This window comes from Ascaphus truei, chromosome 21 (genome assembly GCF_040206685.1).
Source record: "Ascaphus truei isolate aAscTru1 chromosome 21, aAscTru1.hap1, whole genome shotgun sequence".
In the NCBI taxonomy this organism is placed as follows: Eukaryota; Metazoa; Chordata; class Amphibia; order Anura; family Ascaphidae; genus Ascaphus; species Ascaphus truei.
In genome coordinates this window covers 27,811,339-27,838,105 of record NC_134503.1, presented here as the reverse complement: position 1 = coordinate 27,838,105, position 26,767 = coordinate 27,811,339, and the positions used below count along the sequence as shown (strand labels likewise).

The 26,767-nt window shown below is 52.3% G+C and overlaps 2 protein-coding genes across 5 annotated transcripts in view; one reads left to right on the top strand and one right to left on the bottom strand.

Moving 5' to 3' along the window:
- The window catches only part of LOC142472350 (protein Niban 2-like), a 33,208-nt gene extending 29,884 nt beyond the window's left edge, over positions 1-3,324 (top strand). The window contains exons 7-8 of one of the 3 annotated variants that reach the window (XM_075579413.1): positions 96-646; positions 719-3,324. In XM_075579413.1, the coding sequence (XP_075435528.1) occupies positions 96-646; positions 719-1,795 (1,628 nt within the window). In that variant the 3' untranslated portion in view covers positions 1,796-3,324. Of the gene's footprint in view, positions 1-95 lie in introns of all 3 variants that reach the window. The other 2 variants (XM_075579414.1, XM_075579412.1) reach the window with 2 other exon arrangements.
- Positions 3,293-26,258, bottom strand: SLC31A2 (solute carrier family 31 member 2). 2 transcript variants are annotated; one of them, XM_075579415.1, is made up of 4 exons: positions 26,167-26,258; positions 25,072-25,138; positions 5,251-5,476; positions 3,293-4,867 (listed from the first exon to the last, which is right to left on the bottom strand). In XM_075579415.1, the coding sequence occupies exons 1-4, from the start codon at positions 26,170-26,172 to the stop codon at positions 4,687-4,689; spliced, it is 480 nt and encodes a 159-aa protein (XP_075435530.1). In that variant the 5' UTR covers positions 26,173-26,258; the 3' UTR covers positions 3,293-4,686. The 2 variants fall into 2 exon arrangements, with proteins under 2 accessions (XP_075435530.1, XP_075435531.1); XM_075579416.1 differs by having other exon boundaries at positions 5,251-5,416.
- Positions 26,259-26,767: the final 509 nt, after the last annotated feature.

Sequence of the window (26,767 nt, the reverse complement as noted above, 5' to 3'; positions counted from 1 at the left end):
TTGTGCGGGGGGAGCGATCATGGAGAGGGCACTGTGACAGAGGACACGCGTGTTACGGTGTGTATGTGTTAACCCTGCGTTGTGTACTCTTGCAGCGGTTAAGGACGCCGCCACTCAGCGCAAGCACAACTTGTACCGGGACAGCATGGTGATGCACAACAGCGACCCGAACCTGCACCTCCTGGGCGAGGGAACCCCCATCGACTGGAGCGAGGAGTTCGCCGACCCCAACGAGCCGCCGTCCGAAAGCCGGAAACGCAGAGCGCGTCAGGTGGTGTCTCTCATCCAGGATGACGAACCGGGGTCACCGGGCTCCTGCCAGGAAGCGCCGGCTCACGAAAGCATCCCAGAGGAGGGCGAGCCCAGCGACGTGGTGCAGATCCGGGGCATGCTGGTCAAAGAGTTTGACGTGGCCGTGCCAGGTGTGCCGGCCGGTGACGTGCCCGATTACCGGGCGCCAGAGGAAGAGGTGACGGGGAAGTTTGAGCCCAGTGCCCAGACACAGAGAGAGCGGCTACCTGGCGATGGGCAGGGGCCACAGGAGGAGGAGGTGGATCACTGTGATACACGGCTAGTTCAGAAAGAGAAGGTGACACATGAAGACCTAAAGGTGGCACCAGAAGCCCTGGCACGTGGAGACCTAAAGGTGGCACCAGAAGCTCTGGCACATGGAGACCTAAAGGTGGCACCAGCAGCCCTGGCACATGGAGACCTAAAGGTGGCACTAGACACCATGGAACACCATGACCTACATGTGGCACCAGAAGCCCTGGCACACCATGACCTACATGTGGCACCAGAAGCCCTGGCACACCATGACCTACATGTGGCACCAGAAGCCCTGGCACACCATGACCTACATGTGGCACCAGAAGCCCTGGCACACCGTGACCTACAGGTGGCACCAGAAGCTCTGGCACACCATGACCTACAGGTGGCACCAGAAGCTCTGGCACACCGTGACCTACAGGTGGTACCAGAAGCCCTGGCACACCGTGACCTGCAGGTGGCACCAGAACCCCTGGCACACCGTGACCTACAGGTGGCACCAGAAGCCCTGGCACACCGTGACCTACAGGTAGCACCAGAAGCCCTGGCACACCGTGACCTACAGGTGGCACCTCAAGCTCTGGCACACCGTGACCTACAGGTGGCACCAGAAGCCCTGGCACACCGTGACCTACAGGTGGCACCAGAAGCCCTGGCACACCATGACCTACAGGTGGCACCAGAAGCCCTGGCACACCGTGACCTACAGGTGGCACCAGAAGCCCTGGCACACCGTGACCTACAGGTGGCACCAGAAGCCCTGGCACACCGTGACCTACAGGTGGTACCAGAAGCCCTGGCACACCGTGACCTACAGGTGGCACCAGAAGCCCTGGCACACCGTGACCTACAGGTGGCACCAGAAGCCATGGCACACAGTGACCTGCAGGTGGCACCAGAAGCCCTGGCACACCGTGACCTACAGGTGACACCAGAAGCCCTGGCACACAGTGACCTGCAGGTGGCATGGAGATGCCATGCGTCACAAGAAGACGCCATTACGCAGCCCCGAGCTCAGACCCTGCCCTGTGAGATGCCAGCAGAGAGAATCACCCCCATTCTCACCGTCCCTGAAGAGGAGAGCCAGTCGCTGCAGACGCAGCTCCCCCCCGCATACTTGGTACATTCCACCCCGGACGATAGCGGGTTCCAATCTCCACTGAGCGAGGAAGAGGAGGGTGAGGGTTTAAGAGAGGTCCCGGTGCCCGTTCCTCGGCACAAAGATGAGGTCATCACCCCGTTCTGAGCCTCCCAAAATCCAGGGATTGGGGCAAACGTGAACTCAGGCGGAGGGCAGGGGCAGTGCCAAGCTCCCCCTCCCCACACACACAACGACTTATTTAAATGCTTTGTGACTGATACTCCAGGGCTGACCTCTCTATACACAGCACCCGTCATACTCTAATACCCCCTGCTACGCCAGGGCTGACCTCTCTATACACAGCACCCGTCATACTCTAATACCCCCTGCTACGCCAGGGCTGACCTCTCTATACACAGCACCCGTCATACTCTAATACCCCCTGCTACGCCAGGGCTGACCTCTCTATACACAGCACCCGTCATACTCTAATACCCCCTGCTACGCCAGGGCTGACCTCTCTATACACAGCACCCGTCATACTCTAATACCCCCTGCTACGCCAGGGCTGACCTCTACACTGCATCCATATCTTACCCTCTGTCAGGGCTGACCTCTTTATACACTGCACCGGCTCTGCTGTGCCAGGAACCCACCCCCAGCACAGTCACTGCACCTTACCTATACCCTGCGCAGCCTCTGCTATTTCAGACTGGCTCCCTACAGCTGTCATACCCTGCTATACCTTCTGCTGTGTCACCTTCTGCTATTCCAGAATTTGCCCTCCCCATGCTCAACCTTCACTACTATTACAGTATTGCACATACGCCGCGCTGTCACTACACCACACCGTGCAACACTCTGCTATTCCAGCACTAACACACCACTGTATAACACACCCAGGACACAGCAGATTCAGCCAAACAATATTACTATATTTAAACACTACCCCAGAGCTACACCAATGTGACACTGACAGACTGAGGGGCCCCTCTCGTGTGTACGGGTGCGTGTGACACTGACAGACCGAGGTAGCCCCTCGCGTGTGTGTGTGTGTGTGTGACACTGAGGGAGCCCCTGTCGTGTGTGTGTGTGACACTGAGGGAGCCCCTGTCGTGTGTGTGACACTGAGGGAGCCCCTGTCGTGTGTGTGTGTGACACTGAGGGAGCCCCTGTCGTGTGTGTGTGTGACACTGAGGGAGCCCCTGTCGTGTGTGTGTGTGACACTGACAGACCGAGGTAGCCCCTCGTGTGTGTGTGACACTGAGGGAGCCCCTGTCGTGTGTGTGTGAGACACTGAGGGAGCCCCTGTCGTGTATGTGTGACACTGACAGACCGAGGTAGCCCCTCGTGTGTGTGTGTGTGTGTGTGACACTGAGGGAGCCCCTCTCGTGTGTGTGACACTGACAGATTGAGGGGGCCCCTCTCGTGTGTGTGTGTGTGTGTGTGTGTGTGTGTGTGTGTGTGTGTGTGTGTGTGTGTGTGTGACACTGGGCACTGGTTCCTTTTCACATTCCACGCGTGGCTCTCCTAGGACATGTTGATGACACAGCCCACTTTTCACAGACCAAATTGTGCCTTTTACCCCATAACCAGACGCGCTTTGTCCCCAAAATATATTTTATTGAGACCTACAAATGTTTTAAATAAAAAAGCTTCTAATAATAAATAAAATAAAAAGTTTATTAAAAGACGATGTGCGTCACAATGATTTTGTACAAGCATAGGGGGGGGGGGATCACTGGGGCTGCCTTCCAATTAGAGGGTCAGTCCCACATGGGGGGGGGGGGTGGAAATGTAAACATTTGCAAACCGTTGGATCACAAGACATTAGGTAAATATTGTAAAAACCCCACAGAAGCATTTGGTTAATACAGAGGCAGAAGTTTAAAAAAATTCTTAAAAATACTTATATGGGTCTGATAAATGGTGTCACTCACGTTCATTACACACGTCCCTGTCATTAGGTCACTTTGCTCCTACGTGGGACTGACCCTTTAACCCATTAACCACGTCCCTGTCATTAGGTCACTTTGCTCCTACGTGGCACTGACCCTTTAACCCATTACACACGTCCCTGTCATTAGGTCACTTTGCTCCTACGTGGGACGGACCCTTTAACCCATTAACCACGTCCCTGTCATTGGGTCACTTTGCTCCTACGTGGCACTGACCCTTTAACCCATTAACCACGTCCCTGTCATAGGGTCACTTTGCTCCTACGTGGCACTGACCCTTTAACCCATTACACACGTCCCTGTCATTAGGTCACTTTGCTCCTACGTGGGACTGACCCTTTAACCCATTAACCACGTCCCTGTCATTAGGTCACTTTGCTCCTACGTGGCACTGACCCTTTAACCCATTAACCACGTCCCTGTCATAGGGTCACTTTGCTCCTACGTGGCACTGACCCTTTAACTCATTACACACGTCCCTGTCATTAGGTCACTTTGCTCCTACGTAGGACTGACCCTTTTATATCACAGCAATCCCAAAACATTGCCTGCAATGGCGGCCTTATAGGACAATGGGAAAAGGAGGCAGGACAAGAGAGAGATAAGGACATCCCAACCTTATGTTGCATAAACCTTTAAACCCCCCTTAGCAGCGTCTGTGCATCATAAACCTCTCTGGAGGGGACACGGAGGAGGCAGATTAAACATCCGGAAGCAGTTCCTGGCTGTAACACTAAATGTAGCTACTAGTCCTAGAGGTGAAGGCTGAGAGTATTGGCAGGTAAGTGGCCCTGCAGGGGTTAATAAGGCACCAGCAGCATCTGATGAGGTATTCTCGGTCACTAGAGTGCCCCCTCCCGAGGCAGAGTGCGAGAGTGACCCAGAGACTGCATGAGACAGCCAGAGAGCGTCAGGCTTCGGGAGAGACCGCGGTGTGAGCATAGGTTGAAGAGAGGGTCAGGAAGAACCAGAGAGGCCAGTGACGCAAGACAGGAAAGTGACAGTCAGTGCAATGAGAGTGCCAGGAAGACCACGTGAGACAGCCGGAGACCGTCTCTTCAGGCTCCTCTGCCAGGGGCAGTTTAAAGCCCTCTTACCCTACCGGGCGGGGGGGTATTGAGCAAGGAGGGGGAAGGCCAGGAAGTACCCCAGGGCAGACCCCAGGATCACGGCCAGGAAGAGGCTGGCATTGTACGACATGACGCACAGCATGAGCGCATATCCCAGAACCACCTGGGCCACGTGCAGGAGAGCCACGGAGGAGTGCAGCAGCCACCACCTGTGTGCAAACAGAGAGCGGGGGGGGTGAGAAGATTGGGGGACCCTCCCATATACACAGAGAGGGGGACAGGACACACCCCTCTCACATACTCAAACATAGGGCGGATAGAATGCACCTCTCCCTTGTACACAGGATTAGGGGGGGACCTACATGCCCCCTCCCCCTTATACACAGGGATAGGAGGGGCAGACAACCCCCTCCCCTTATACACAGGTGTAGGGGGGGACAGACACGCCCTTCCCCCTTATACACAGGCATAGGGGGGACAGACACGGTCCTCCCCCTTATACACAGGAGTGGAGGAGGACACACCTCCCCCTCAATACACGGGGGGGACGGGACAGACACGCTCTCCCCCTTATACACAGGTTGGGCTGTACCTGTAAACGGAGGGTATGTGTCCAACAACGGGAAAGACGAGTGACTCCCCGTCCGGAGAGGGGTCCGTGTCCAGCAGGGGGTCCGAGGTCACGGACAGGGAGGGCACAGGGTCAGGGGTCAAAGGCAGGGTCAGCAGTACCCGGGTTAGGAGATTTGACTTCCACACTTTGGAGATTTCATACAGCACAGTGAGGAGGAAAACGACCAGCAGCGAGAGCGTCAGCCCTGGGGAGAGAGTGCGAGAGCGTCAGCCCTGGGGAGAGAGTGCGAGAGCGTCAGCCCTGGGGAGAGAGTGCGAGAGCGTCCGACCTGGGGAGAGAGTGCGAGAGCGTCAGCCCTGGGGAGAGAGTGCGAGAGCGTCAGCCCTGGGGAGAGAGTGCGAGAGAGTCAGCCCTGGGGAGAGAGTGCGAGAGCGTCAGCCCTGGGGAGAGAGTGCGAGAGCGTCAGGCCTGGGGAGAGAGTGCGAGAGCGTCAGCCCTGGGGAGAGAGTGCGAGAGCGTCAGGCCTGGGGAGAGAGAGTGCGAGAGCGTCAGGCCTGGGGAGAGAGAGTGCGAGAACGTCCGACCTGGGGAGAGAGTGCAAGAGCGTCAGCCCTGGGGAGAGAGTGCGAGAGCGTCAGCCCTGGGGAGAGAGTGCGTGAGCGTCAGGCCTGGGGAGAGTGCGTGAGCGTCAGGCCTGGGGAGAGAGTGCGTGAGCGTCAGGCCTGGGGAGAGAGTGCGTGAGTGTCAGCCCTGGGGAGAGAGTGCGAGAGCATCAGGCATGGGGAGGGAGCAAGAGCACGAGAGAGAGCGTCCAGCCTGGGGAGAGAGAATGCGAGTTCGTCAGGGTGGAGAGAGAGTGAGAGAGAATCAATCAGCAGGCCCGGGAGAGAACATGAGAGCATCAGGCTTGCAGAAAGAGAGCGTCAGAGAGAGAGCATGAGCGATGGAGCGTCAGCGAGAGAGGAAAGACCGCTGCAGTGGGGGGACAAATATGGCTCGCTATTCTTTTCTAACACTAGGATAAGCGTAACCCGGCGTTCGTTGGGGCGAGCAAGATGGCAACGCCAAGGTAAGTTCCTAAATATAAAATCCTGAGTCTGACCGCAAATCGCAAGAATGGCAGAGAGATACGGTGGGTAACAGTGACAAAAGCCTTCCCCCGTACTGTAATAATAATATCACGTGTCTGTAACCCGGCCTTCCCCCGTACTGTAATAATAATATCACGTGTCTGTAACCCGGCCTTCCCCCGTACTGTAATAATAATATCACGTGTCTGTAACCCTGCCTTCCCCCGTACTGTAATAATAATATCACGTGTCTGTAACCCGGCCTTCCCCCGTACTGTAATAATAATATCACGTGTCTGTAACCCGGCCTTCCCCCGTACTGTAATAATAATATCACGTGTCTGTAACCCGGCCTTCCCCCGTACTGTAATAATAATATCACGTGTCTGTAACCCGGCCTTCCCCCGTACTGTAATAATAATATCACGTGTCTGTAACCCGGCCTTCCCCCGTACTGTAATAATAATATCACGTGTCTGTAACCCGGCCTTCCCCCGTACTGTAATAATAATATCACGTGTCTGTAACCCGGCCTTCCCCCGTACTGTAATAATAATATCACGTGTCTGTAACCCGGCCTTCCCCCGTACTGTAATAATAATATCACGTGTCTGTAACCCGGCCTTCCCCCGTACTGTAATAATAATATCACGTGTCTGTAACCCGGCCTTCCCCCGTACTGTAATAATAATATCACGTGTCTGTAACCCGGCCTTCCCCCGTACTGTAATAATAATATCACGTGTCTGTAACCCGGCCTTCCCCCGTACTGTAATAATAATATCACGTGTCTGTAACCCGGCCTTCCCCCGTACTGTAATAATAATATCACGTGTCTGTAACCCGGCCTTCCCCCGTACTGTAATAATAATATCACGTGTCTGTAACCCGGCCTTCCCCCGTACTGTAATAATAATATCACGTGTCTGTAACCCGGCCTTCCCCCGTACTGTAATAATAATATCACGTGTCTGTAACCCGGCCTTCCCCCGTACTGTAATAATAATATCACGTGTCTGTAACCCGGCCTTCCCCGTACTGTAATAATAATATCACGTGTCTGTAACCCGGCCTTCCCCCGTACTGTAATAATAATATCACGTGTCTGTAACCCGGCCTTCCCCGTACTGTAATAATAATATCACGTGTCTGTAACCCGGCCTTCCCCCGTACTGTAATAATAATATCACGTGTCTGTAACCCGGCCTTCCCCCGTACTGTAATAATAATATCACGTGTCTGTAACCCGGCCTTCCCCCGTACTGTAATAATAATATCACGTGTCTGTAACCCGGCCTTCCCCCGTACTGTAATAATAATATCACGTGTCTGTAACCCGGCCTTCCCCATTCTCTCTTGGCATACACTGCTTCCACTGCAGCTAGGGATTCTGGGAAATGACGTATGTATGTCTATTTATACTGTATAGCGCTGTCCATGTAAACAGCGCGTCACAGCAGTAATACACGGGACATCATAACATACCTCATAATGGGAATAAGCGCGTCAGACATAAAACATAAGGAGTCCCTGCCCCGAGGAGCTTACAATCTAATTGTTAATAAACACACAGATACCCAACTGGTGTGTTTATTAACTGTGTGCAGCTGGTCTCTGCTGCTTTTGGGAGGGTAGTGGCCCCTCCCCTCCAAGGTTTAAGCTCGCATCTCCCCACTTTCCAAGTTGGCAGGTCAGTTTCATTTTGCGGGGTTACGACAGATCCAATGTGATCATTCTTCCTGTAATTATACAGGTAAATAAGAATTTTAACCCAGGGAGTGTTAGGACCTGCTACGGTCATGCCTTGAAAGTGGCAGCAGGCTTAAGACACTTTGGCCAAAGGGTTAAACTAAATGACCCCTTTTTTCAAGAGATATATAGGTATTGCACTGTGCATTTTTGTCACATTGGAAGTAGCTTTGGGCATCTTTGTCTGTTTTTTTGTTGTAATCTAATTGGTAAGTAGGAGGAACGCACAGAGACAGTAGGAGGGTGTTCTGGTAAGTGCGTCTGCAGGGGGCCAAGCTTTATGTATGAGGTGTAAAGAATCAGCCACAGAGCTACTTCTATGCTTCGTTAAGGAGGTGTGTTTGAAGATGGGTCTTAAAGGTGGATAGAGAAGTTTCCAGTCGGACATTGAGGGGAAGGGCATTCCAGAGGTGTGGGGCAGTCAGCGAGAGGGTTTAGGCGGGAGAGGGATTTCGAAACAAAAGGGCTAGAGAGAAGACATCCTTGAGCAGAACGCAAGAGGCGGGATGGTGTAGAGTGAGTGTGAGGAGAGGCAGAGGAGGGTATAGTGAGATATTAGGGTGAGATGTAAGGAGGGGCAGAGGAGGGTATAGTGAGATATTAGGGTGAGATGTAAGGTGGGGCAGAGGAGGGTATAGTGAGATATTAGGGTGTGGTGTAAGGAGGGGCAGAGGAGGGTATAGTGAGATATTAGGGTGAGATGTAAGGGGCAGAGGAGGGTATAGTGAGATATTAGGGTGAGATGTAAGGAGGGGCAGAGGAGGGTATAGTGAGATAGGGTGAGATGTAAGGAGGGGCAGGGGAGGGTATAGTGAGATATTAGGAAGGGCAGAGGAGGGTATAGTGAGAGATTAGGGCGAGATGTAAGGGGGCAGAGGAGGGTATAGTGAGATATTAGGGTGAGATGTAAGGAGGGGAAGAGGAGGGTATAGTGAGATAGGGTGAGATGTAAGGAGGGGCAGGGGAGGGTATAGTGAGATATTAGGAAGGGCAGAGGAGGGTATAGTGAGATATTAGGAGGGCAGAGGAGGGTATAGTGAGAGATTAGGGTGAGATGTAAGGGGGCAGAGGAGGGTATAGTGAGATATTAGGGTGAGATGTAAGGAGGGGAAGAGGAGGGTATAGTGAGATAGGGTGAGATGTAAGGAGGGGCAGGGGAGGGTATAGTGAGATATTAGGAAGGGCAGAGGAGGGTATAGTGAGATATTAGGAGGGCAGAGGAGGGTATAGTGAGAGATTAGGGTGAGATGTAAGGGGGCAGAGGAGGGTATAGTGAGATATTAGGGTGAGATGTAATGAGGGGCAGAGGAGGGTATGGTGAGATATTAGGGTGAGATGTAAGGGGGGCAGGAGAGTGTATAGTGAGATATTAGGGTGAGATGCAAGGAGTGGCAGAGGAGGGTATGGTGAGATATTAGGGTGAGATGTAAGGAGGTACAGACGAGGGTATCGTTAGATATTAGGAAGGGCAGAGGAGGGTATAGTGAGATATTAGGGTGAAATGTAAGGACGGGCAGAGGAGGGTATAGTGAGATATTAGGGCTGAGATGTAAGGAGGGGCAGAGGAGGGTATAGTGAGATATTAGGGTGAGATGTAAGGAGGGGCAGAGGAGGGTATAGTGAGATATTAGGGTGAGATGTAAGGAGGGGGAGGGTATAGTGAGATATTATGGTGAGATGTAAGAAGAGGCAGAGGAGGGTATAGTGAGATATTAGGGTGAGATGTAAGGAGGGGCAGAGGAGGGTATAGTGAGATATTAGGGTGAGAGGTAAGGAGGGGCAGAGGAGGGTATAGTGATATATTAAGTTGAGATGTAAGGAGGGGCAGAGGAGGGTATAGTGAGATATTAGGGTGAGATGTAAGGAGGGGCAGAGGAGGGTATAGTGAGATATTAGGGTGAGATGTAAGGAGGGGCAGAGGAGTGTATAGTGAGATATTAGTGTGAGATGTAAGGAGGGGCAGAGGAGAGTATAGTGAGATATTAGGGTGAGATGTAAGGAGGGGCAGAAGAGGGTATAGTGAGATATTAGGGTGAGATGTAAGGAGGGGCAGAGGAGGGTATAGTGAGATATTAGGGTGAGATGTAAGGAGGGGCAGAGGAGGGTATAGTGAGATATTAGGGTGAGAGGTAAGGAGGGGCAGAGGAGAGTATAGTGAGATATTAGTGTGAGATGTAAGGAGGGGCAGAGGAGAGTATAGTGAGATATTAGGGTGAGATGTAAGGAGGGGCAGAGGAGGGTATAGTGAGATATTAGGGTGAGAGGTAAGGAGGGGCAGAGGAGGGTATAGTGATATATTAGGTTGAGATGTAAGGAGGGGCAGAGGAGGGTATAGTGAGATATTAGGGTGAGATGTAAAGAATGGGAGGGTATAGTGAGATATTAGGGTGAGATGTAGGGAAGGGCAGAGGATGGTATAGTGATATATTGGGGTGCGATGTAAGGAGGGACAGGGGAGGGTATAGTGAGATATTAGGGTGAGATGTAAGGAGGGGCAGAGGAGGGTATAGTGAGATATTAGGGTGAGATGTAAGGGGGCAGAGGAGGGTATAGTGAGATAGGGTGAGATGTAAGGAGGGGCAGAGGAGGGTATAGTGAGAGATTAGGATGAGATGTAAGGAGAGGCAGAGGAGGGTATAGTGAGATATTAGGGTGAGATGTAAGGAGGGGCAGAGGAGGGTATATTGAGATATTAGGGTGAGAGGTAAGGAGGGGTAGAGGAGGGTATAGTGATATATTAGGGTGAGATGAAAGGAGGGGCAGAGGAGGGTATAGTGATATATTAGGGTGAGATGAAAGGAGGGGCAGAGGAGGGTATAGTGAGATATTAGGAGGGGCAGAGGATGGTATAGTGAGATATTAGGGTGAGATGTAAGGGAGCAGAGGAGGGTATAGTGAGATAGGGTGAGATGTAAGGAAGGGCAGAGGAGTGTATAGTGAGATATTAGGGTGAGATGTAAGGAGGGGCAGGGGAAGGTATAGTGAGATATATGGGTGCGATGTAAGGAGAGGCAGAGGAGGGTATAGTGATATATTGGGGTGCGATGTAAGGAGGGGCAGGGGAGGGTATAGTGAGATTTTAGGGTGAGCTGTAAGGAGGGGCAGAGGAGGGTATAGTGAGATATTAGGGTGAGATGTAAGGAGGGGCAGAGGAGGGTATAGTGAGATATTAGGGTGAGATGTAAAGAAGGGGAGGGTATAGTGAGATATTAGGGTGAGATGTAAGGAGGGGCAGAGGATGGTATAGTGAGATATTAGGGTGAGATGTAAGGGGGCAGAGGAGGGTATAGTGAGATAGGGTGAGATGTACGGAGGGGCAGAGGAGGGTATAGTGAGATAGGGTGAGATGTACGGAGGGGCAGAGGAGGGTATATTGAGATATTAGGGTGAGAGGTAAGGAGAGGTAGAGTATGGTATAGTGATATATTAGGGTGAGATGAAAGGAGGGTATAGGGAGATATTAGGAGGGGCAGAGGAGGGTATAGTGATATATTAGGGTGAAATGTAAGGAGGGTATAGTGAGATATTAGGAGGGGCAGAGGAGGGTATAGTGAGATATTAGGAGGGGCAGATGAGGGTATAGTGAGATATTAGGAGGGGCAGAGGAGGGTAAAGTGAGATATTAGGGTGAGATGTAAGGAGGGGCAGAGGAGGGTATAGTGATATATTAGGGTGAGATATAAGGAGGGGCAGAGGAGGGTATAGTGATATATTAGGGTGAGATGTAAGGAGGGTATAGTGAGATATTAGGAGGGGCAGAGGAGGGTATAGTGAGATATTAGGAGGGGCAGATGAGGGTATAGTGAGATATTAGGAGGGGCAGAGGAGGGTAAAGTGAGATATTAGGGTGAGATGTAAGGAGGGGCAGAGGAGGGTATAGTGATATATTAGGGTGAGATGTAAGGAGGGGCAGAGGAGGGTATAGTGAGATATTAGGAGGGGCAGAGGAGGGTATAGTGAGATATTAGGGTGAGATGTAAGGAGGGGCAGAGGAGGGTATAGTGAGCTATTAGGAGGGAGGAGGGTATAGTGAGATATTAGGAGGGGCAGAGGAGGGTATATATTGAGATATTAGGAGGGGCAGAGGAGGGTATAGTAGGGGATTGGGGAATGAGAACTTTCCCACGAGGGGGATTGGATGGGTATGTTGGAGACAGGCTTTCAAACCCTATATACATCCCACCCAGACTATCCCCATTGTCTTTCGTTTTTCATTATACCATGTTAGCGGATTTCCAACACGCTTCTAATAGCGGAGAAGAGCAGCAGCACATTCCTGGAACGCAAAGCGTCTTATTACATCGGAAAAAACAAGAGAGAGCCAGAAACCCAATTTGGCACTCAATTCCCAAAAGCTGAATGTATTGTGAAATGAATTAAAGTTAATTGTATTTGTTCATCAAATTAAAAGAATGGGGGTTAAAATCCACTAGAGGACACACACAGCAATCCAAGGTCGAGTACTAGGTGTACTCTGGATTGTTAAAGGACGAAACAATTTGAGTGAGATTAAATCAATGTTTCGAATAAAGGTACTGGAATAAAGGTACTGGAATAAAGGTACTGGAATAAAGGTACTGGTATAAAGGTACTGGAATAAAGGTACTGGTATAAAGGTACTGGAATAAAGGTACTGGAATAAAGGTACTGGTATAAAGGTACTGGAATAAAGGTACTGGAATAAAGGTACTGGTATAAAGGTACTGGAATAAAGGTACTGGAATAAAGGTACTGGAATAAAGGTACTGGTATACAGTTGACCTAAGAATGAAGGTGTTGCTTATACAGTAAGGGGTATACAAACACTGAGTGTAAATGTAACAGCCCACATGCAATAGTTCAACCACTAGGGTTAATGCGCCCTGTCACACAGTAGGATCAATACAGATAGTATCTAACTACAGGTACTAATGAACAACCAATAGTCAATGTACTGTATATAGTTATGTGTGAGTTACTGCATATATGTATAAAAACCAGTGGTCTATGCAAAGTATTTGGGACTGCCTGTCAATAGTATATAACTCAAAGAGAACTGGTTGCAAAAACACTAGAGATTGGGTTTGGCTTGTGAATGCCTAAGCCCATATTCATGAATGGTTTAAGCGCTAGAGTTCTGCGATCCAATGCTACCAGAAGGTGCGTCCCCTGATAGAGTTCTGATAACTTAAGGAGCTAATAAGCCCTCTGAAGCGCACGGCGTGGCTATGAATTTGCCTGAGTCCGTATAAGTAAATGTACAAAGCCGCCTGATAACAGGGATACAGATACACTCAGTGATGTGTCCACTTACTGTAAAGACGAATGAACACCTGGTTCTCCTACTCGAGTGAGTGTTTGCACTCGCAGAGTCTAGCAGCTGATCGCTATGTGATACTGGATGCTGCCATGCTAATGCATTATATACTTTATACCAGTACCTTTATTCCAGTACCTTTATTCCAGTACCTTTATACCAGTACCTTTATTCCAGTACCTTTATTCCAGTACCTTTATTCCAGTACCTTTATTCCAGTACCTTTATACCAATACCTTTATACCAGTACCTTTATTCCAGTACCTTTATTCCAGTACCTTTATTCCAGTACCTTTATACCAGTACCTTTATACCAGTACCTTTATTCCAGTACCTTTATTCCAGTACCTTTATTCCAGTACCTTTATTCCAGTACCTTTATTCCAATACCTTTATTCCAATACCTTTATTCCAGTACCTTTATACCAGTACCTTTATACCAGTACCTTTATTCCAGTACCTTTATACCAGTACCTTTATACCAGTACCTTTATACCAGTACCTTTATACCAGTACCTTTATACCAGTACCTTTATACCAGTACCTTTATTCCAGTACCTTTATTCCAGTACCTTTATTCCAGTACCTTTATACCAGTACCTTTATACCAGTACCTTTATACCAGTACCTTTATACCAGTACCTTTATTCCAGTACCTTTATACCAGTACCTTTATTCCAGTACCTTTATACCAGTACCTTTATTCCAGTACCTTTATTCCAGTACCTTTATACCAGTACCTTTATTCCAGTACCTTTATTCCAGTACCTTTATTCCAGTACCTTTATTCCAGTACCTTTATTCGAAACATTGATTTAATCTCACTCAAATTGTTTCGTCCTTTAACAATCCAGAGTACACCTAGTACTCGACCTTGGATTGCTGTGTGTGTCCTTTAGTGGATTTTAACCCCCATTCTTTTAATTTGCTGAACAAATACAATTAACTTTAATTCATTTCACAATACATTCAGCTTTGGGAATTGAGTGCCAAATTGGGTTTCTAGCTCTCTCTTGTTTTTTCGGTCACACCCTTACCCAAGGCACCGCTCCCATAATATCATTTTTCTGCACTACATTGCTGTAGCGGGGCACTTTGCTTATACATAGTTATTACATCGGAACCAAGGACAAAACTCTGCCTTAGGACACTGTGATTGCGGGGGGTTATCTGATTAACCCCAACGGACCAGAAAAGACTGCACATTCACAGAAGGATTGGGCTAGCAATTTGCGCCCTTGCAAAAGGACTACATTTTAAAAGACAATCTTCTGGTGCTTTGCACCTTTCTGGGCATTATCCCCTTTTCCTATACCAGTAAGTGTAATTACTAAGTGTATTCTGCAGTTGTCGTGTGTTTGCCTATCAAGGGAATAAATCTCAGTTTATTTTGCTCAACTTGTTCTGCTCAATTGGGATCCACAAAATATAAATTTGTTAATAAGTGCGTCCATCGTGACTGAGATATTAGGGTGAGAGGTAAGGAGGGGCAGAGGAGGGTATAGTGATATATTAGGGTGAGAGGTAAGGAGGGGCAGAGGAGGGAATAGTGATATATTAGGGTGAGCTGTAAGGAGGGGCAGAGGAGGGTATAGTGAGAAATTAGGGCTGAGATGTAAGGGGGGCAGAGGAGGATATAGTGATATATTAGGGTGAGCTGTAAGGAGGGGCAGAGGAGGGTATAGTGAGAAATTAGGGCTGAGATGTAGGGAGGGGCAGAGGAGGGTATAGTGAGAAATTAGGGCTGAGATGTAAGGAGGGGCAGAGGAGGGTATAGTGATATATTAGGGTGAGCTGTAAGGAGGGGCAGAGGAGGGTATAGTGAGAAATTAGGGCTGAGCTGTAGGGAGGGGCAGAGGAGGGTATAGTGAGAAATTAGGGCTGAGATGTAAGGAGGGGCAGAGGAGGGTATAGTGATATATTAGGGTGAGCTGTAAGGAGGGGCAGAGGAGGGTATAGTGAGAAATTAGGGCTGAGATGTAAGGGGGGCAGAGGAGGATATAGTGAGATATTAGGGTGAGCTGTAAGGAGGGGCAGAGGAGGGTATAGTGAGAAATTAGGGCTGAGCTGTAAGGAGGGGCAGAAGCGTGTAAAGTCTTAAAAGCGAGGAGGAGAATTGAGTGCGAAATGCGGGATTTGATAGGAAGCCAGGAGAGTGATTTGAGCAGGGGAGACGCGGAGACAGATCTAGGGAAAAGCAGAGTGATTCTGGCAGCAGGGTTTAGGATAGATTGTAGGGGAGACAGGTGAGAGGCAGGAAGGCCGGATGAGAAGGACCTTAAAGTAATAGAGACGGGAGAGAATGAGGGCCTGAGTTAGAGTTTTAGCAGCAGAGGGACAGAGGAAAGGGCGTATCTTTGTAATATTGCGGAGGTTTAAATAACAGGTTTTAGCTTCATTGTGAATGGGAGGGAGGAGTCAGGTGTGACCCCCAGGCAGCGCTCCTGTGATACAGGGTGTATGATACTGTAATGTAGAAGGGGCAGGAGGGGCAGGCTCAGGGTTTGCCACCACTCCGGGTTTAGACCACGTATCTCCGGGCTACGGAATCTCCCGGTATCTTCCCCTGCAACTCCTGTCAACGCGGCGCCACGTGGCTACATCATCATGACGACGCCTAGGCGTCATAAGGCATCCCATTGTCATGGCAGCGTGGCACCATTTGACGCTGCGCGCCCATATTTCCGGGTTGCAACGGGAGATGCCGGGAGCCGCCGCCGCCGCCGCAGGTAAGGACGTATGAGGAGCTCCGTCTTTAACATGCCAAGTTTGAGTCTGCGGAGGCTCCCAGGGTGATATCGCGGGGCGACGTACAGAGACTGCGGTCTGTGCAGCAGGGGTAAGGTAAATGTGCCATGCAAATAAGCACACAGCGCCACACTTTACTGCTTATTCACGTTAGCATGGAACCCTATAAGCTTTGACCTGCCGCATTACACAGCGCTTCAGCGCAGCCTGGGTTACAGAAGTGCAGAGCCAGTAAACCTGCTCACAGTCATCTGTTTCAACGTTTTGGGTCTCCCCAGTGCGAGGTTGGTTGCTAGCCTGCTGTGCCGAAAGCTGTAACACGGCAAGAAGCAGCTTATAGGGTAATATAGTTCCACAGCTCAAGGCTGTCTGTAAGGAAGCCAGAGATTTGACATCTATTTTGGTGCCAACACACATTCCCAGTTAGCTCAAACTCCAACACCCACCCACATCATATATATATATATATATATATAAAGCCTATAGGGAACCATGTTAAAAATGGTTATTGAGGCAAAAAGTGACACTGTGTGCTCATTTGCATGTCATTTCCCAGAATCCCTTGCTGCAGTGGAAGTGCTGTATGCTGGGTGATAATGGGGAAAGGGGGGGTTGCAGACCTACCTAAGACATGCAGATGAGCATACAGTTATATTTGCATATATATATATACACATACACACTAATAAAGAAAGGCACTGATGGGAGGCACGATCTCCGAATATAATCCAAAAATGACATGGTAAAGGTAAAGGGTTCACAGTGCAGTGTGGGACCTGCACATTTGGTTATACCGTGACGTGGTACGCAGGCGGTGGGAGGTAACAGGAAGGGTCACAGTGTGGGACCTGCACATTTGGTTATACCGTGACGTGGTACGCAGGCGGTGGGAGGTAACAGGAAGGGTCACAGTGTGGGACCTGCACATTTGGTTATACCGTGACGTGGTACGCAGGCGGTGGGAGGTAACAGGAAGGGTCACAGTGTGGGACCTGCACATTTGGTTATACCGTGACGTGGTACGCAGGCGGTGGGAGGTAACAGGAAGGGTCACAGTGTGGGACCTGCACATTTGGTTATACCGTGACGTGGTACGCAGGCGGTGGGAGGTAACAGGAAGGGTCACGGTGTGGGACCTGCACATTTGGTTATGCCGTGACGTGGTACGCAGGCGGTGGGAGGTAACAGGAAGGGTCACGGTGTGGGACCTGCACATTTGGTTATGCCGTGACGTGGTATGCAGGCGGTGGGAGGTAACAGGAAGGGTCACGGTGTGGGACCTGCACATTTGGTTATGCCGTGACGTGGTACGCAGGCGGTGGGAGGTAACAGGAAGGGTCACAGTGTGGGACCTGCACATTTGGTTATGCCGTGACGTGGTACGCAGGCGGTGGGAGGTAACAGGAAGGGTCACAGTGTGGGACCTGCACATTTGGTTATACCGTGACGTGGTACGCAGGCGGTGGGAGGTAACAGGAAGGGTCACAGTGTGGGACCTGCACATTTGGTTATGCCTTGACGTGGTACGCAGGCGGTGGGAGGTAACAGGAAGGGTCACAGTGTGGGACCTGCACATTCGGTTATACCGTGACGTGGTGTGCAGGCGGTGGGAGGTAACAGGAAGGGTCACAGTGTGGGACCTGCACATTTGGTTATACCGTGACGTGGTACGCAGGCGGTGGGAGGTAACAGGAAGGGTCACAGTGTGGGACCTGCACATTTGGTTATACCGTGACGTGGTACGCATGCGGTGGGAGGTAACAGGAAGGGTCACAGTGTGGGACCTGCACATTTGGTTACACCGTGACGTGGTACGCAGGCGGTGGGAGGTAACAGGAAGGGTCACGGTGTGGGACCTGCACATTTGGTTATACCGTGACGTGGTACGCAGGCGGTGGGAGGTAACAGGAAGGGTCACAGTGTGGGACCTGCACATTTGGTTATACCGTGACGTGGTACGCAGGCGGTGGGAGGTAACAGGAAGGGTCACAGTGTGGGACCTGCACATTTGGTTATGCCTTGACGTGGTACGCAGGCGGTGGGAGGTAACAGGAAGGGTCACAGTGTGGGACCTGCACATTTGGTTATACCGTGACGTGGTACGCAGGCGGTGGGAGGTAACAGGAAGGGTCACAGTGTGGGACCTGCACATTTGGTTACACCGTGACGTGGTGTGCAGGCGGTGGGAGGTAACAGGAAGGGTCACAGTGTGGGACCTGCACATTTGGTTATACCGTGACGTGGTACGCAGGCGGTGGGAGGTAACAGGAAGGGTCACAGTGTGGGACCTGCACATTTGGTTATACCGTGACGTGGTACGCATGCGGTGGGAGGTAACAGGAAGGGTCACAGTGTGGGACCTGCACATTTGGTTACACCGTGACGTGGTACGCAGGCGGTGGGAGGTAACAGGAAGGGTCACAGTGTGGGACCTGCACATGCGGTTATACCGTGACGTGGTACGCAGGCGGTGGGAGGTAACAGGAAGGGTCACAGTGTGGGACCTGCACATGCGGTTATACCGTGACGTGGTACGCAGGCGGTGGGAGGTAACAGGAAGGGTCACGGTGTGGGACCTGCACATTTGGTTATGCCGTGACGTGGTACGCAGGCGGTGGGAGGTAACAGGAAGGGTCACAGTGTGGGACCTGCACATTTGGTTATGCCGTGACGTGGTACGCAGGCGGTGGGAGGTAACAGGAAGGGTCACAGTGTGGGACCTGCACATTTGGTTATGCCGTGACGTGGTATGCAGGCGGTGGGAGGTAACAGGAAGGGTCACAGTGTGGGACCTGCACATTTGGTTATACCGTGACGTGGTACGCATGCGGTGGGAGGTAACAGGAAGGGTCACAGTGTGGGACCTGCACATTTGGTTATACCGTGACGTGGTACGCAGGCGGTGGGAGGTAACAGGAAGGGTCACAGTGTGGGACCTGCACATTTGGTTATACCGTGACGTGGTATGCAGGCGGTGGGAGGTAACAGGAATATGCCGTGACGTGGTACGCAGGCGGTGGGAGGTAACAGGAAGGGTCACGGTGTGGGACCTGCACATTTGGTTATACCGTGACGTGGTACGCAGGCGGTGGGAGGTAACAGGAAGGGTCACAGTGTGGGACCTGCACATTTGGTTATGCCGTGACGTGGTACGCAGGCGGTGGGAGGTAACAGGAAGGGTCACAGTGTGGGACCTGCACATTTGGTTATGCCGTGACGTGGTACGCAGGCGGTGGGAGGTAACAGGAAGGGTCACAGTGTGGGACCTGCACATTTGGTTATACCGTGACGTGGTACGCAGGCGGTGGGAGGTAACAGGAGGGGTCACGGTGTGGGACCTGCACATTTGGTTATACCGTGACGTGGTACGCAGGCGGTGGGAGGTAACAGGAAGGGTCACAGTGTGGGACCTGCACATTTGGTTATGCCGTGACGTGGTACGCAGGCGGTGGGAGGTAACAGGAAGGGTCACAGTGTGGGACCTGCACATTTGGTTATGCCTTGACGTGGTACGCAGGCGGTGGGAGGTAACAGGAAGGGTCACAGTGTGGGACCTGCACATTTGGTTATGCCGTGACGTGGTACGCAGGCGGTGGGAGGTAACAGGAAGGGTCACAGTGTGGGACCTGCACATTTGGTTATGCCTTGACGTGGTACGCAGGCGGTGGGAGGTAACAGGAAGGGTCACAGTGTGGGACCTGCACATTTGGTTATACCGTGACGTGGTACGCAGGCGGTGGGAGGTAACAGGAAGGGTCACAGTGTAGGACCTGCACATTTGGTTATGCCGTGACGTGGTACGCAGGCGGTGGGAGGTAACAGGAAGGGTCACAGTGTGGGACCTGCACATTTGGTTATACCGTGACGTGGTACGCAGGCGGTGGGAGGTAACAGGAAGGGTCACAGTGTGGGACCTGCACATTTGGTTATACCGTGACGTGGTACGCAGGCGGTGGGAGGTAACAGGAAGGGTCACAGTGTGGGACCTGCACATTTGGTTATACCGTGACGTGGTACGCAGGCGGTGGGAGGTAACAGGAAGGGTCACAGTGTGGGACCTGCACATGCGGTTATACCGTGACGTGGTACGCAGGCGGTGGGAGGTAACAGGAAGGGTCACAGTGTGGGACCTGCACATGCGGTTATACCGTGACGTGGTACGCAGGCGGTGGGAGGTAACAGGAAGGGTCACAGTGTGGGACCTGCACATGCGGTTATACCGTGACGTGGTACGCAGGCGGTGGGAGGTAACAGGAAGGGTCACAGTGTGGGACCTGCACATTTGGTTATGCCGTGACGTGGTACGCAGGCGGTGGGAGGTAACAGGAAGGGTCACAGTGTGGGACCTGCACATTTGGTTATACCGTGACGTGGTACGCAGGCGGTGGGAGGTAACAGGAAGGGTCACAGTGTGGGACCTGCACATGCGGTTATACCGTGACGTGGTACGCAGGCGGTGGGAGGTAACAGGAAGGGTCACAGTGTGGGACCTGCACATTTGGTTATGCCTTGACGTGGTACGCAGGCGGTGGGAGGTAACAGGAAGGGTCACGGTGTGGGACCTGCACATTTGGTTATGCCGTGACGTGGTACACAGGCGGTGGGAGGTAACAGGAAGGGTCACAGTGTGGGACCTGCACATTTGGTTATGCCGTGACGTGGTACGCAGGCGGTGGGAGGTAACAGGAAGGGTCACAGTGTGGGACCTGCACATGCGGTTATACCGTGACGTGGTACGCAGGCGGTGGGAGGTAACAGGAAGGGTCACAGTGTGGGACCTGCACATTTGGTTATACCGTGACGTCGTACGCAGGCGGTGGGAGGTAACAGGAAGGGTCACAGTGTGGGACCTGCACATTTGGTTATGCCTTGACGTGGTATGCAGGCGGTGGGAGGTAACAGGAAGGGTCACGGTGTGGGACCTGCACATTCGGTTATACCGTGACGTGGTACGCAGGCGGTGGGAGGTAACAGGAAGGGTCACAGTGTGGGACCTGCACATTTGGTTATGCCTTGACGTGGTACGCAGGCGGTGGGAGGTAACAGGAAGGGTCACAGTGTGGGACCTGCACATTTGGTTATACCGTGACGTGGTACGCAGGCGGTGGGAGGTAACAGGAAGGGTCACAGTGTGGGACCTGCACATTCGGTTATACCGTGACGTGGTACGCAGGCGGTGGGAGGTAACAGGAAGGGTCACAGTGTGGGACCTGCACATTTGGTTATGCCTTGACGTGGTATGCAGGCGGTGGGAGGTAACAGGAAGGGTCACGGTGTGGGACCTGCACATTCGGTTATACCGTGACGTGGTACGCAGGCGGTGGGAGGTAACAGGAAGGGTCACAGTGTGGGACCTGCACATTTGGTTATACCGTGACGTGGTACGCATGCGGTGGGAGGTAACAGGAAGGGTCACAGTGTGGGACCTGCACATTTGGTTACACCGTGACGTGGTACGCAGGCGGTGGGAGGTAACAGGAAGGGTCACGGTGTGGGACCTGCACATTTGGTTATACCGTGACGTGGTACGCAGGCGGTGGGAGCTAACAGGAAGGGTCACAGTGTGGGACCTGCACATGCGGTTATACCGTGACGTGGTACGCAGGCGGTGGGAGGTAACAGGAAGGGTCACAGTGTGGGACCTGCACATTTGGTTATACCGTGACGTGGTACGCAGGCGGTGGGAGGTAACAGGAAGGGTCACAGTGTGGGACCTGCACATTTGGTTATACCGTGACGTGGTACGCAGGCGGTGGGAGGTAACAGGAAGGGTCACAGTGTGGGACCTGCACATTTGGTTATACCGTGACGTGGTACGCATGCGGTGGGAGGTAACAGGAAGGGTCACAGTGTGGGACCTGCACATTTGGTTACACCGTGACGTGGTACGCAGGCGGTGGGAGCTAACAGGAAGGGTCACAGTGTGGGACCTGCACATTTGGTTATACCGTGACGTGGTACGCATGCGGTGGGAGGTAACAGGAAGGGTCACAGTGTGGGACCTGCACATTTGGTTATACCGTGACGTGGTACGCAGGCGGTGGGAGGTAACAGGAAGGGTCACAGTGTGGGACCTGCACATTTGGTTATACCGTGACGTGGTACGCAGGCGGTGGGAGGTAACAGGAAGGGTCACAGTGTGGGACCTGCACATTTGGTTATGCCGTGACGTGGTATGCAGGTGGTGGGAGGTAACAGGAAGGGTCACAGTGTGGGACCTGCACATTTGGTTATACCGTGACGTGGTACGCAGGCGGTGGGAGGTAACAGGAAGGGTCACAGTGTGGGACCTGCACATTTGGTTATACCGTGACGTGGTACGCAGGCGGTGGGAGGTAACAGGAAGGGTCACAGTGTGGGACCTGCACATTTGGTTATACCGTGACGTGGTACGCAGGCGGTGGGAGGTAACAGGAAGGGTCACGGTGTGGGACCTGCACATTTGGTTATACCGTGACGTGGTACGCAGGCGGTGGGAGGTAACAGGAAGGGTCACAGTGTGGGACCTGCACATTTGGTTATGCCGTGACGTGGTACGCAGGCGGTGGGAGGTAACAGGAAGGGTCACAGTGTGGGACCTGCACATTTGGTTATGCCTTGACGTGGTACGCAGGCGGTGGGAGGTAACAGGAAGGGTCACAGTGTAGGACCTGCACATTTGGTTATGCCGTGACGTGGTACGCAGGCGGTGGGAGGTAACAGGAAGGGTCACAGTGTGGGACCTGCACATTTGGTTATACCGTGACGTGGTACGCAGGCGGTGGGAGGTAACAGGAAGGGTCACAGTGTGGGACCTGCACATTTGGTTATAACGTGACGTGGTACGCAGGCGGTGGGAGGTAACAGGAAGGGTCACAGTGTGGGACCTGCACATTTGGTTATACCGTGACGTGGTACGCAGGCGGTGGGAGGTAACAGGAAGGGTCACAGTGTGGGACCTGCACATTTGGTTATACCGTGACGTGGTACGCAGGCGGTGGGAGGTAACAGGAAGGGTCACAGTGTGGGACCTGCACATGCGGTTATACCGTGACGTGGTACGCAGGCGGTGGGAGGTAACAGGAAGGGTCACGGTGTGGGACCTGCACATTTGGTTATGCCGTGACGTGGTACGCAGGCGGTGGGAGGTAACAGGAAGGGTCACAGTGTGGGACCTGCACATTTGGTTATACCGTGACGTGGTACGCAGGCGGTGGGAGGTAACAGGAAGGGTCACAGTGTGGGACCTGCACATGCGGTTATACCGTGACGTGGTACGCAGGCGGTGGGAGGTAACAGGAAGGGTCACAGTGTGGGACCTGCACATTTGGTTATGCCGTGACGTGGTACGCAGGCGGTGGGAGGTAACAGGAAGGGTCACAGTGGTGGGACCTGCACATTCGGTTATGCCTTGACGTGGTACGCAGGCGGTGGGAGGTAACAGGAAGGGTCACAGTGTGGGACCTGCACATGCGGTTATACCGTGACGTGGTACGCAGGCGGTGGGAGGTAACAGGAAGGGTCACAGTGGTGGGACCTGCACATTCGGTTATGCCTTGACGTGCTATGCAGGCTTATAGCGCTTTGGCCAAAGGGTTTAACTAAATAACCAAGAAGAAAAACAATGATTATATATATATTCTTTGCAGGTCCTACACTGCACTGTGATCCCTTCCCTTTACCATGTCATTTTTGGATTATTTTCGGAGATCGTGCCTCCCATCAGTGCCTTTCTTTAATTAGTTTATGTCTTGCTAGTTAAGACCATACACTTGTTTGTTATTATTCTTAATTGATTCTAGTTGATTTGGCGTAATCACATTTACACCCACTAATTACAGTCTTATTTAGAACACGCATGCGCTGAGTTTCTTTCACTATAAGTTCTCACATTTATACATATTCACTCATTTGGCCCTGATGGGGAGTATGTTGTCCTCGGTTTCAGATGTATATTATTATTATTATTATTACCACCGCATTGTTTCATTTCTCTGCCGGATTGTTTAATTAGCTAATTGTTTAAAGCAGGGGTGCGCAAACTTCTTGACCTGCGCCCCCCTTCCCAGGAGCCGCAGCGTTCGCGCCCCCCCCTCCTTCTCCCAATGGCTCGGGTTCAAATGTGACCCCATCGCATAATTTGACGCAAGTTGCCATGGCGACGCGTCACCGAAGACCCGGCTGGCAGCAGGTGAGTTACAGAGGCCGCCCGCCTCCCCCGGCATTTAATTTAAATGTTGTGGGGAAGAGCGCGGGTTTAAAGGATAAGGCTGCGTCCATAGAGATGGGAGCAGTGCTGAGCCGCGCGGACGCTGAGGCTCGCCTGCTGAAGCCTGTGCGATTTCATGCACATGCAGGCGCGATCGGGAGGCGGGGCAGTGATGTCGCTGGGCCAATCGCCCACGACGCACCGACGTCACGGTGCCGTGACGCTGCTCCGCGCTGATTGGATGTTTTCAGCCGAGAGAGAGAGAGAGTATATATACGTGTATATATACGTGTACGTGTACACCCTGTCTCTGTGACGCTATAGGCTCATGCAGCAAGGCAGGGGATACCTTGGAAATGGCTATTATATATGTACGGATTACACCCTGACAGTCTGCGAGATTGGAACTTTTTACCTCTATAAGCTTATAGGGATCCATGTTAAAATGGATAAGCGGTAAAGAGTTGTACTGTGTGCTCATTTGCATATCATTACCCAGAATCCCTGGCTGCAGTGGGAAGGAGAGACAGTACAGAGTGCTAGGGCTGGGGAGAGGCAGCAAGATAGTGTCAGGGAGGAGAGACCGCAAGACACAGTCCAGGGCCTGTAATGAGAGACGGACACGGAAAGACCGTGCCCAGAGTGCCAGGCCTGGAGAGAGCGTCAGGGAGGCCTGAAACCAGAGGGAGAGGAAGCGCCCCCCCCCCCCCCCCCCTGCCGCACGAGACAGCCAGAGACTGCTGTGCAGAGCGGAAGAGACGGCATCGGACGCACGAGACCTCCCCTACCTGCAGCCGTCTGAACCGTCCAGAAATCAAACAGCAGAGTCACATTCTCAGAGAAGACGAAATACATCTGCAGGGAGAGAAAGCAGCAGTTCTCTCTCTGGCAGGGAAGGGGTTAATCCTTGCTCTGCAGGTCTCTAGCAGGGAAGGGGTTAATAATTGCTCTGCAGATCTCTAGCAGGGAAGGGGTTAATAATTGCTCTGCAGATCTCTAGCAGGGAAGGGGTTAATAATTGCTCTGCAGGTCTCTAGCGGGGAAGGGGTTAATCCTTGCTCTGCAGGTCTCTAGCGGGGAAGGGGTTAATAATTACTCTGCAGGTTTCTTGGGCAGGGAAGGGGTTAATCATCGCTCTGCTGGTCTCTGGCAGGGAAGGGGTTAACCATCGCTCTGCTGGTTTCTCTGGCAGGAAAGGGGTTAATCCTTGCTCCGCAGGTCACTAGCGGGGAAGGGGTTAATCATTGCTCTGCGGGTCAGGCAAGGGGTTAATAATAGCTATGCACGTCTCTGGCACGGAAGGGGTTAATCGTCCCTCTGCAGGTCTCTAGCAGGGAAGGCGTTAATCATTGCTCTGTGGGTCTATACCAGGGAAGGGGTTAATCGTCGCTCTGGGCGTCCCTGGCAGGGACGGGGTTAATCGTCGCTCTGGGCGTCCCTGGCAGGGAAGGAGTTAATCATTGTGCTCCTGTTCCCTCTGGCAGAGAAGGGTTTAATCATCGCTCTGCTCGTCACTCTGGTGGGAAGGGGTTAATCATCGCTCTGCTCGTCTCTCTGGCAGGGAAGGGGTTAATCGTCGCGGTGCGGGTCTCTCGGGCAGGGAAGGGGTTAATCATTGCTCTGTGGGTCGCTGGCAGGGAAGGTGTTAATCATTGCTCTGCTCGTCAGGTAGGGAAGGTGTTAATTATCGCTCTACTGGTCTCTGGCAGGGAAGGGGTTAATCATTGTGCTCCTGTTCCCTCTGGCAGGGAAGGGGTTAATCATCGCTCTGTGGGTCTCGGGCAGGGAAGGGGTTAATCATCGCTCTGCTGGTTTCTCTAGCAGGGAAGGGGTTAATAATCAGTGCCCGGTGGGTCTCCGGCAGGGAAGGGGTTAACACTTACATGCATGGCGCTGTGGGGGACGGGAGACCCCTCTCCCTAACTACAGGGCGTCTCACCAGTCAGCTGACTCTGCTAGCCCGGGGCATGCTGGGAGAGGGGGTGGGGCCCACACTTAGGGCTCCTCCCCTTTCCCTGCCTCACTCACATTTACATCGGGACGGGAAACGTTAACCCTCTGCCTGCCACAGTGCAGGAACACTCTGAGGCCCAGATCAGGCGGATGCGACGTGCGCGCGCACGACCGTCACTCTTTGAGGCTAGTGGATGACAGTTGTCACACTAGAAACTGCCTGTGGCGGCAAACTACAGCGTTGACGCTGCGGCATTTTGCCGCCACAGCCCAAATTGAAATTTGGGGCTGCAGTCGCGTCACGTGAGCTGGTGCAGCCAATAAAGGCGAACCAGCTCCGTGACGTGTTCGCCACGCCCCCCAAACGCCGCGACCCAACTCCCGCAGCTAGCGCACAGATCGCTGGGCCGCAGGCGCGCGCACGGAAACCGAGTGCGGTGAAACGCGTAGAGTGACGTTGACCAGCAAGATCCACAAGCGACCGGAACCCCTGAGAGCGGATGACGTCACTTCCGGTTTGGGCGAGACGCA

What these genes read in the sequence shown, in the direction of transcription:
- SLC31A2 (XM_075579415.1), bottom strand. An exon ending in GACGGTTCAGACGGCTGCAG is followed by an intron (nt 5,477 to 25,071) that starts GTAGGGGAGGTC and finishes CTCTCTCCCCAG; the next exon opens with GGCTGACGCTCTCGCTGCTG. An exon ending in CACATACCCTCCGTTTACAG is followed by an intron (nt 4,868 to 5,250) that starts GTACAGCCCAAC and finishes GTTTGCACACAG; the next exon opens with GTGGTGGCTGCTGCACTCCT.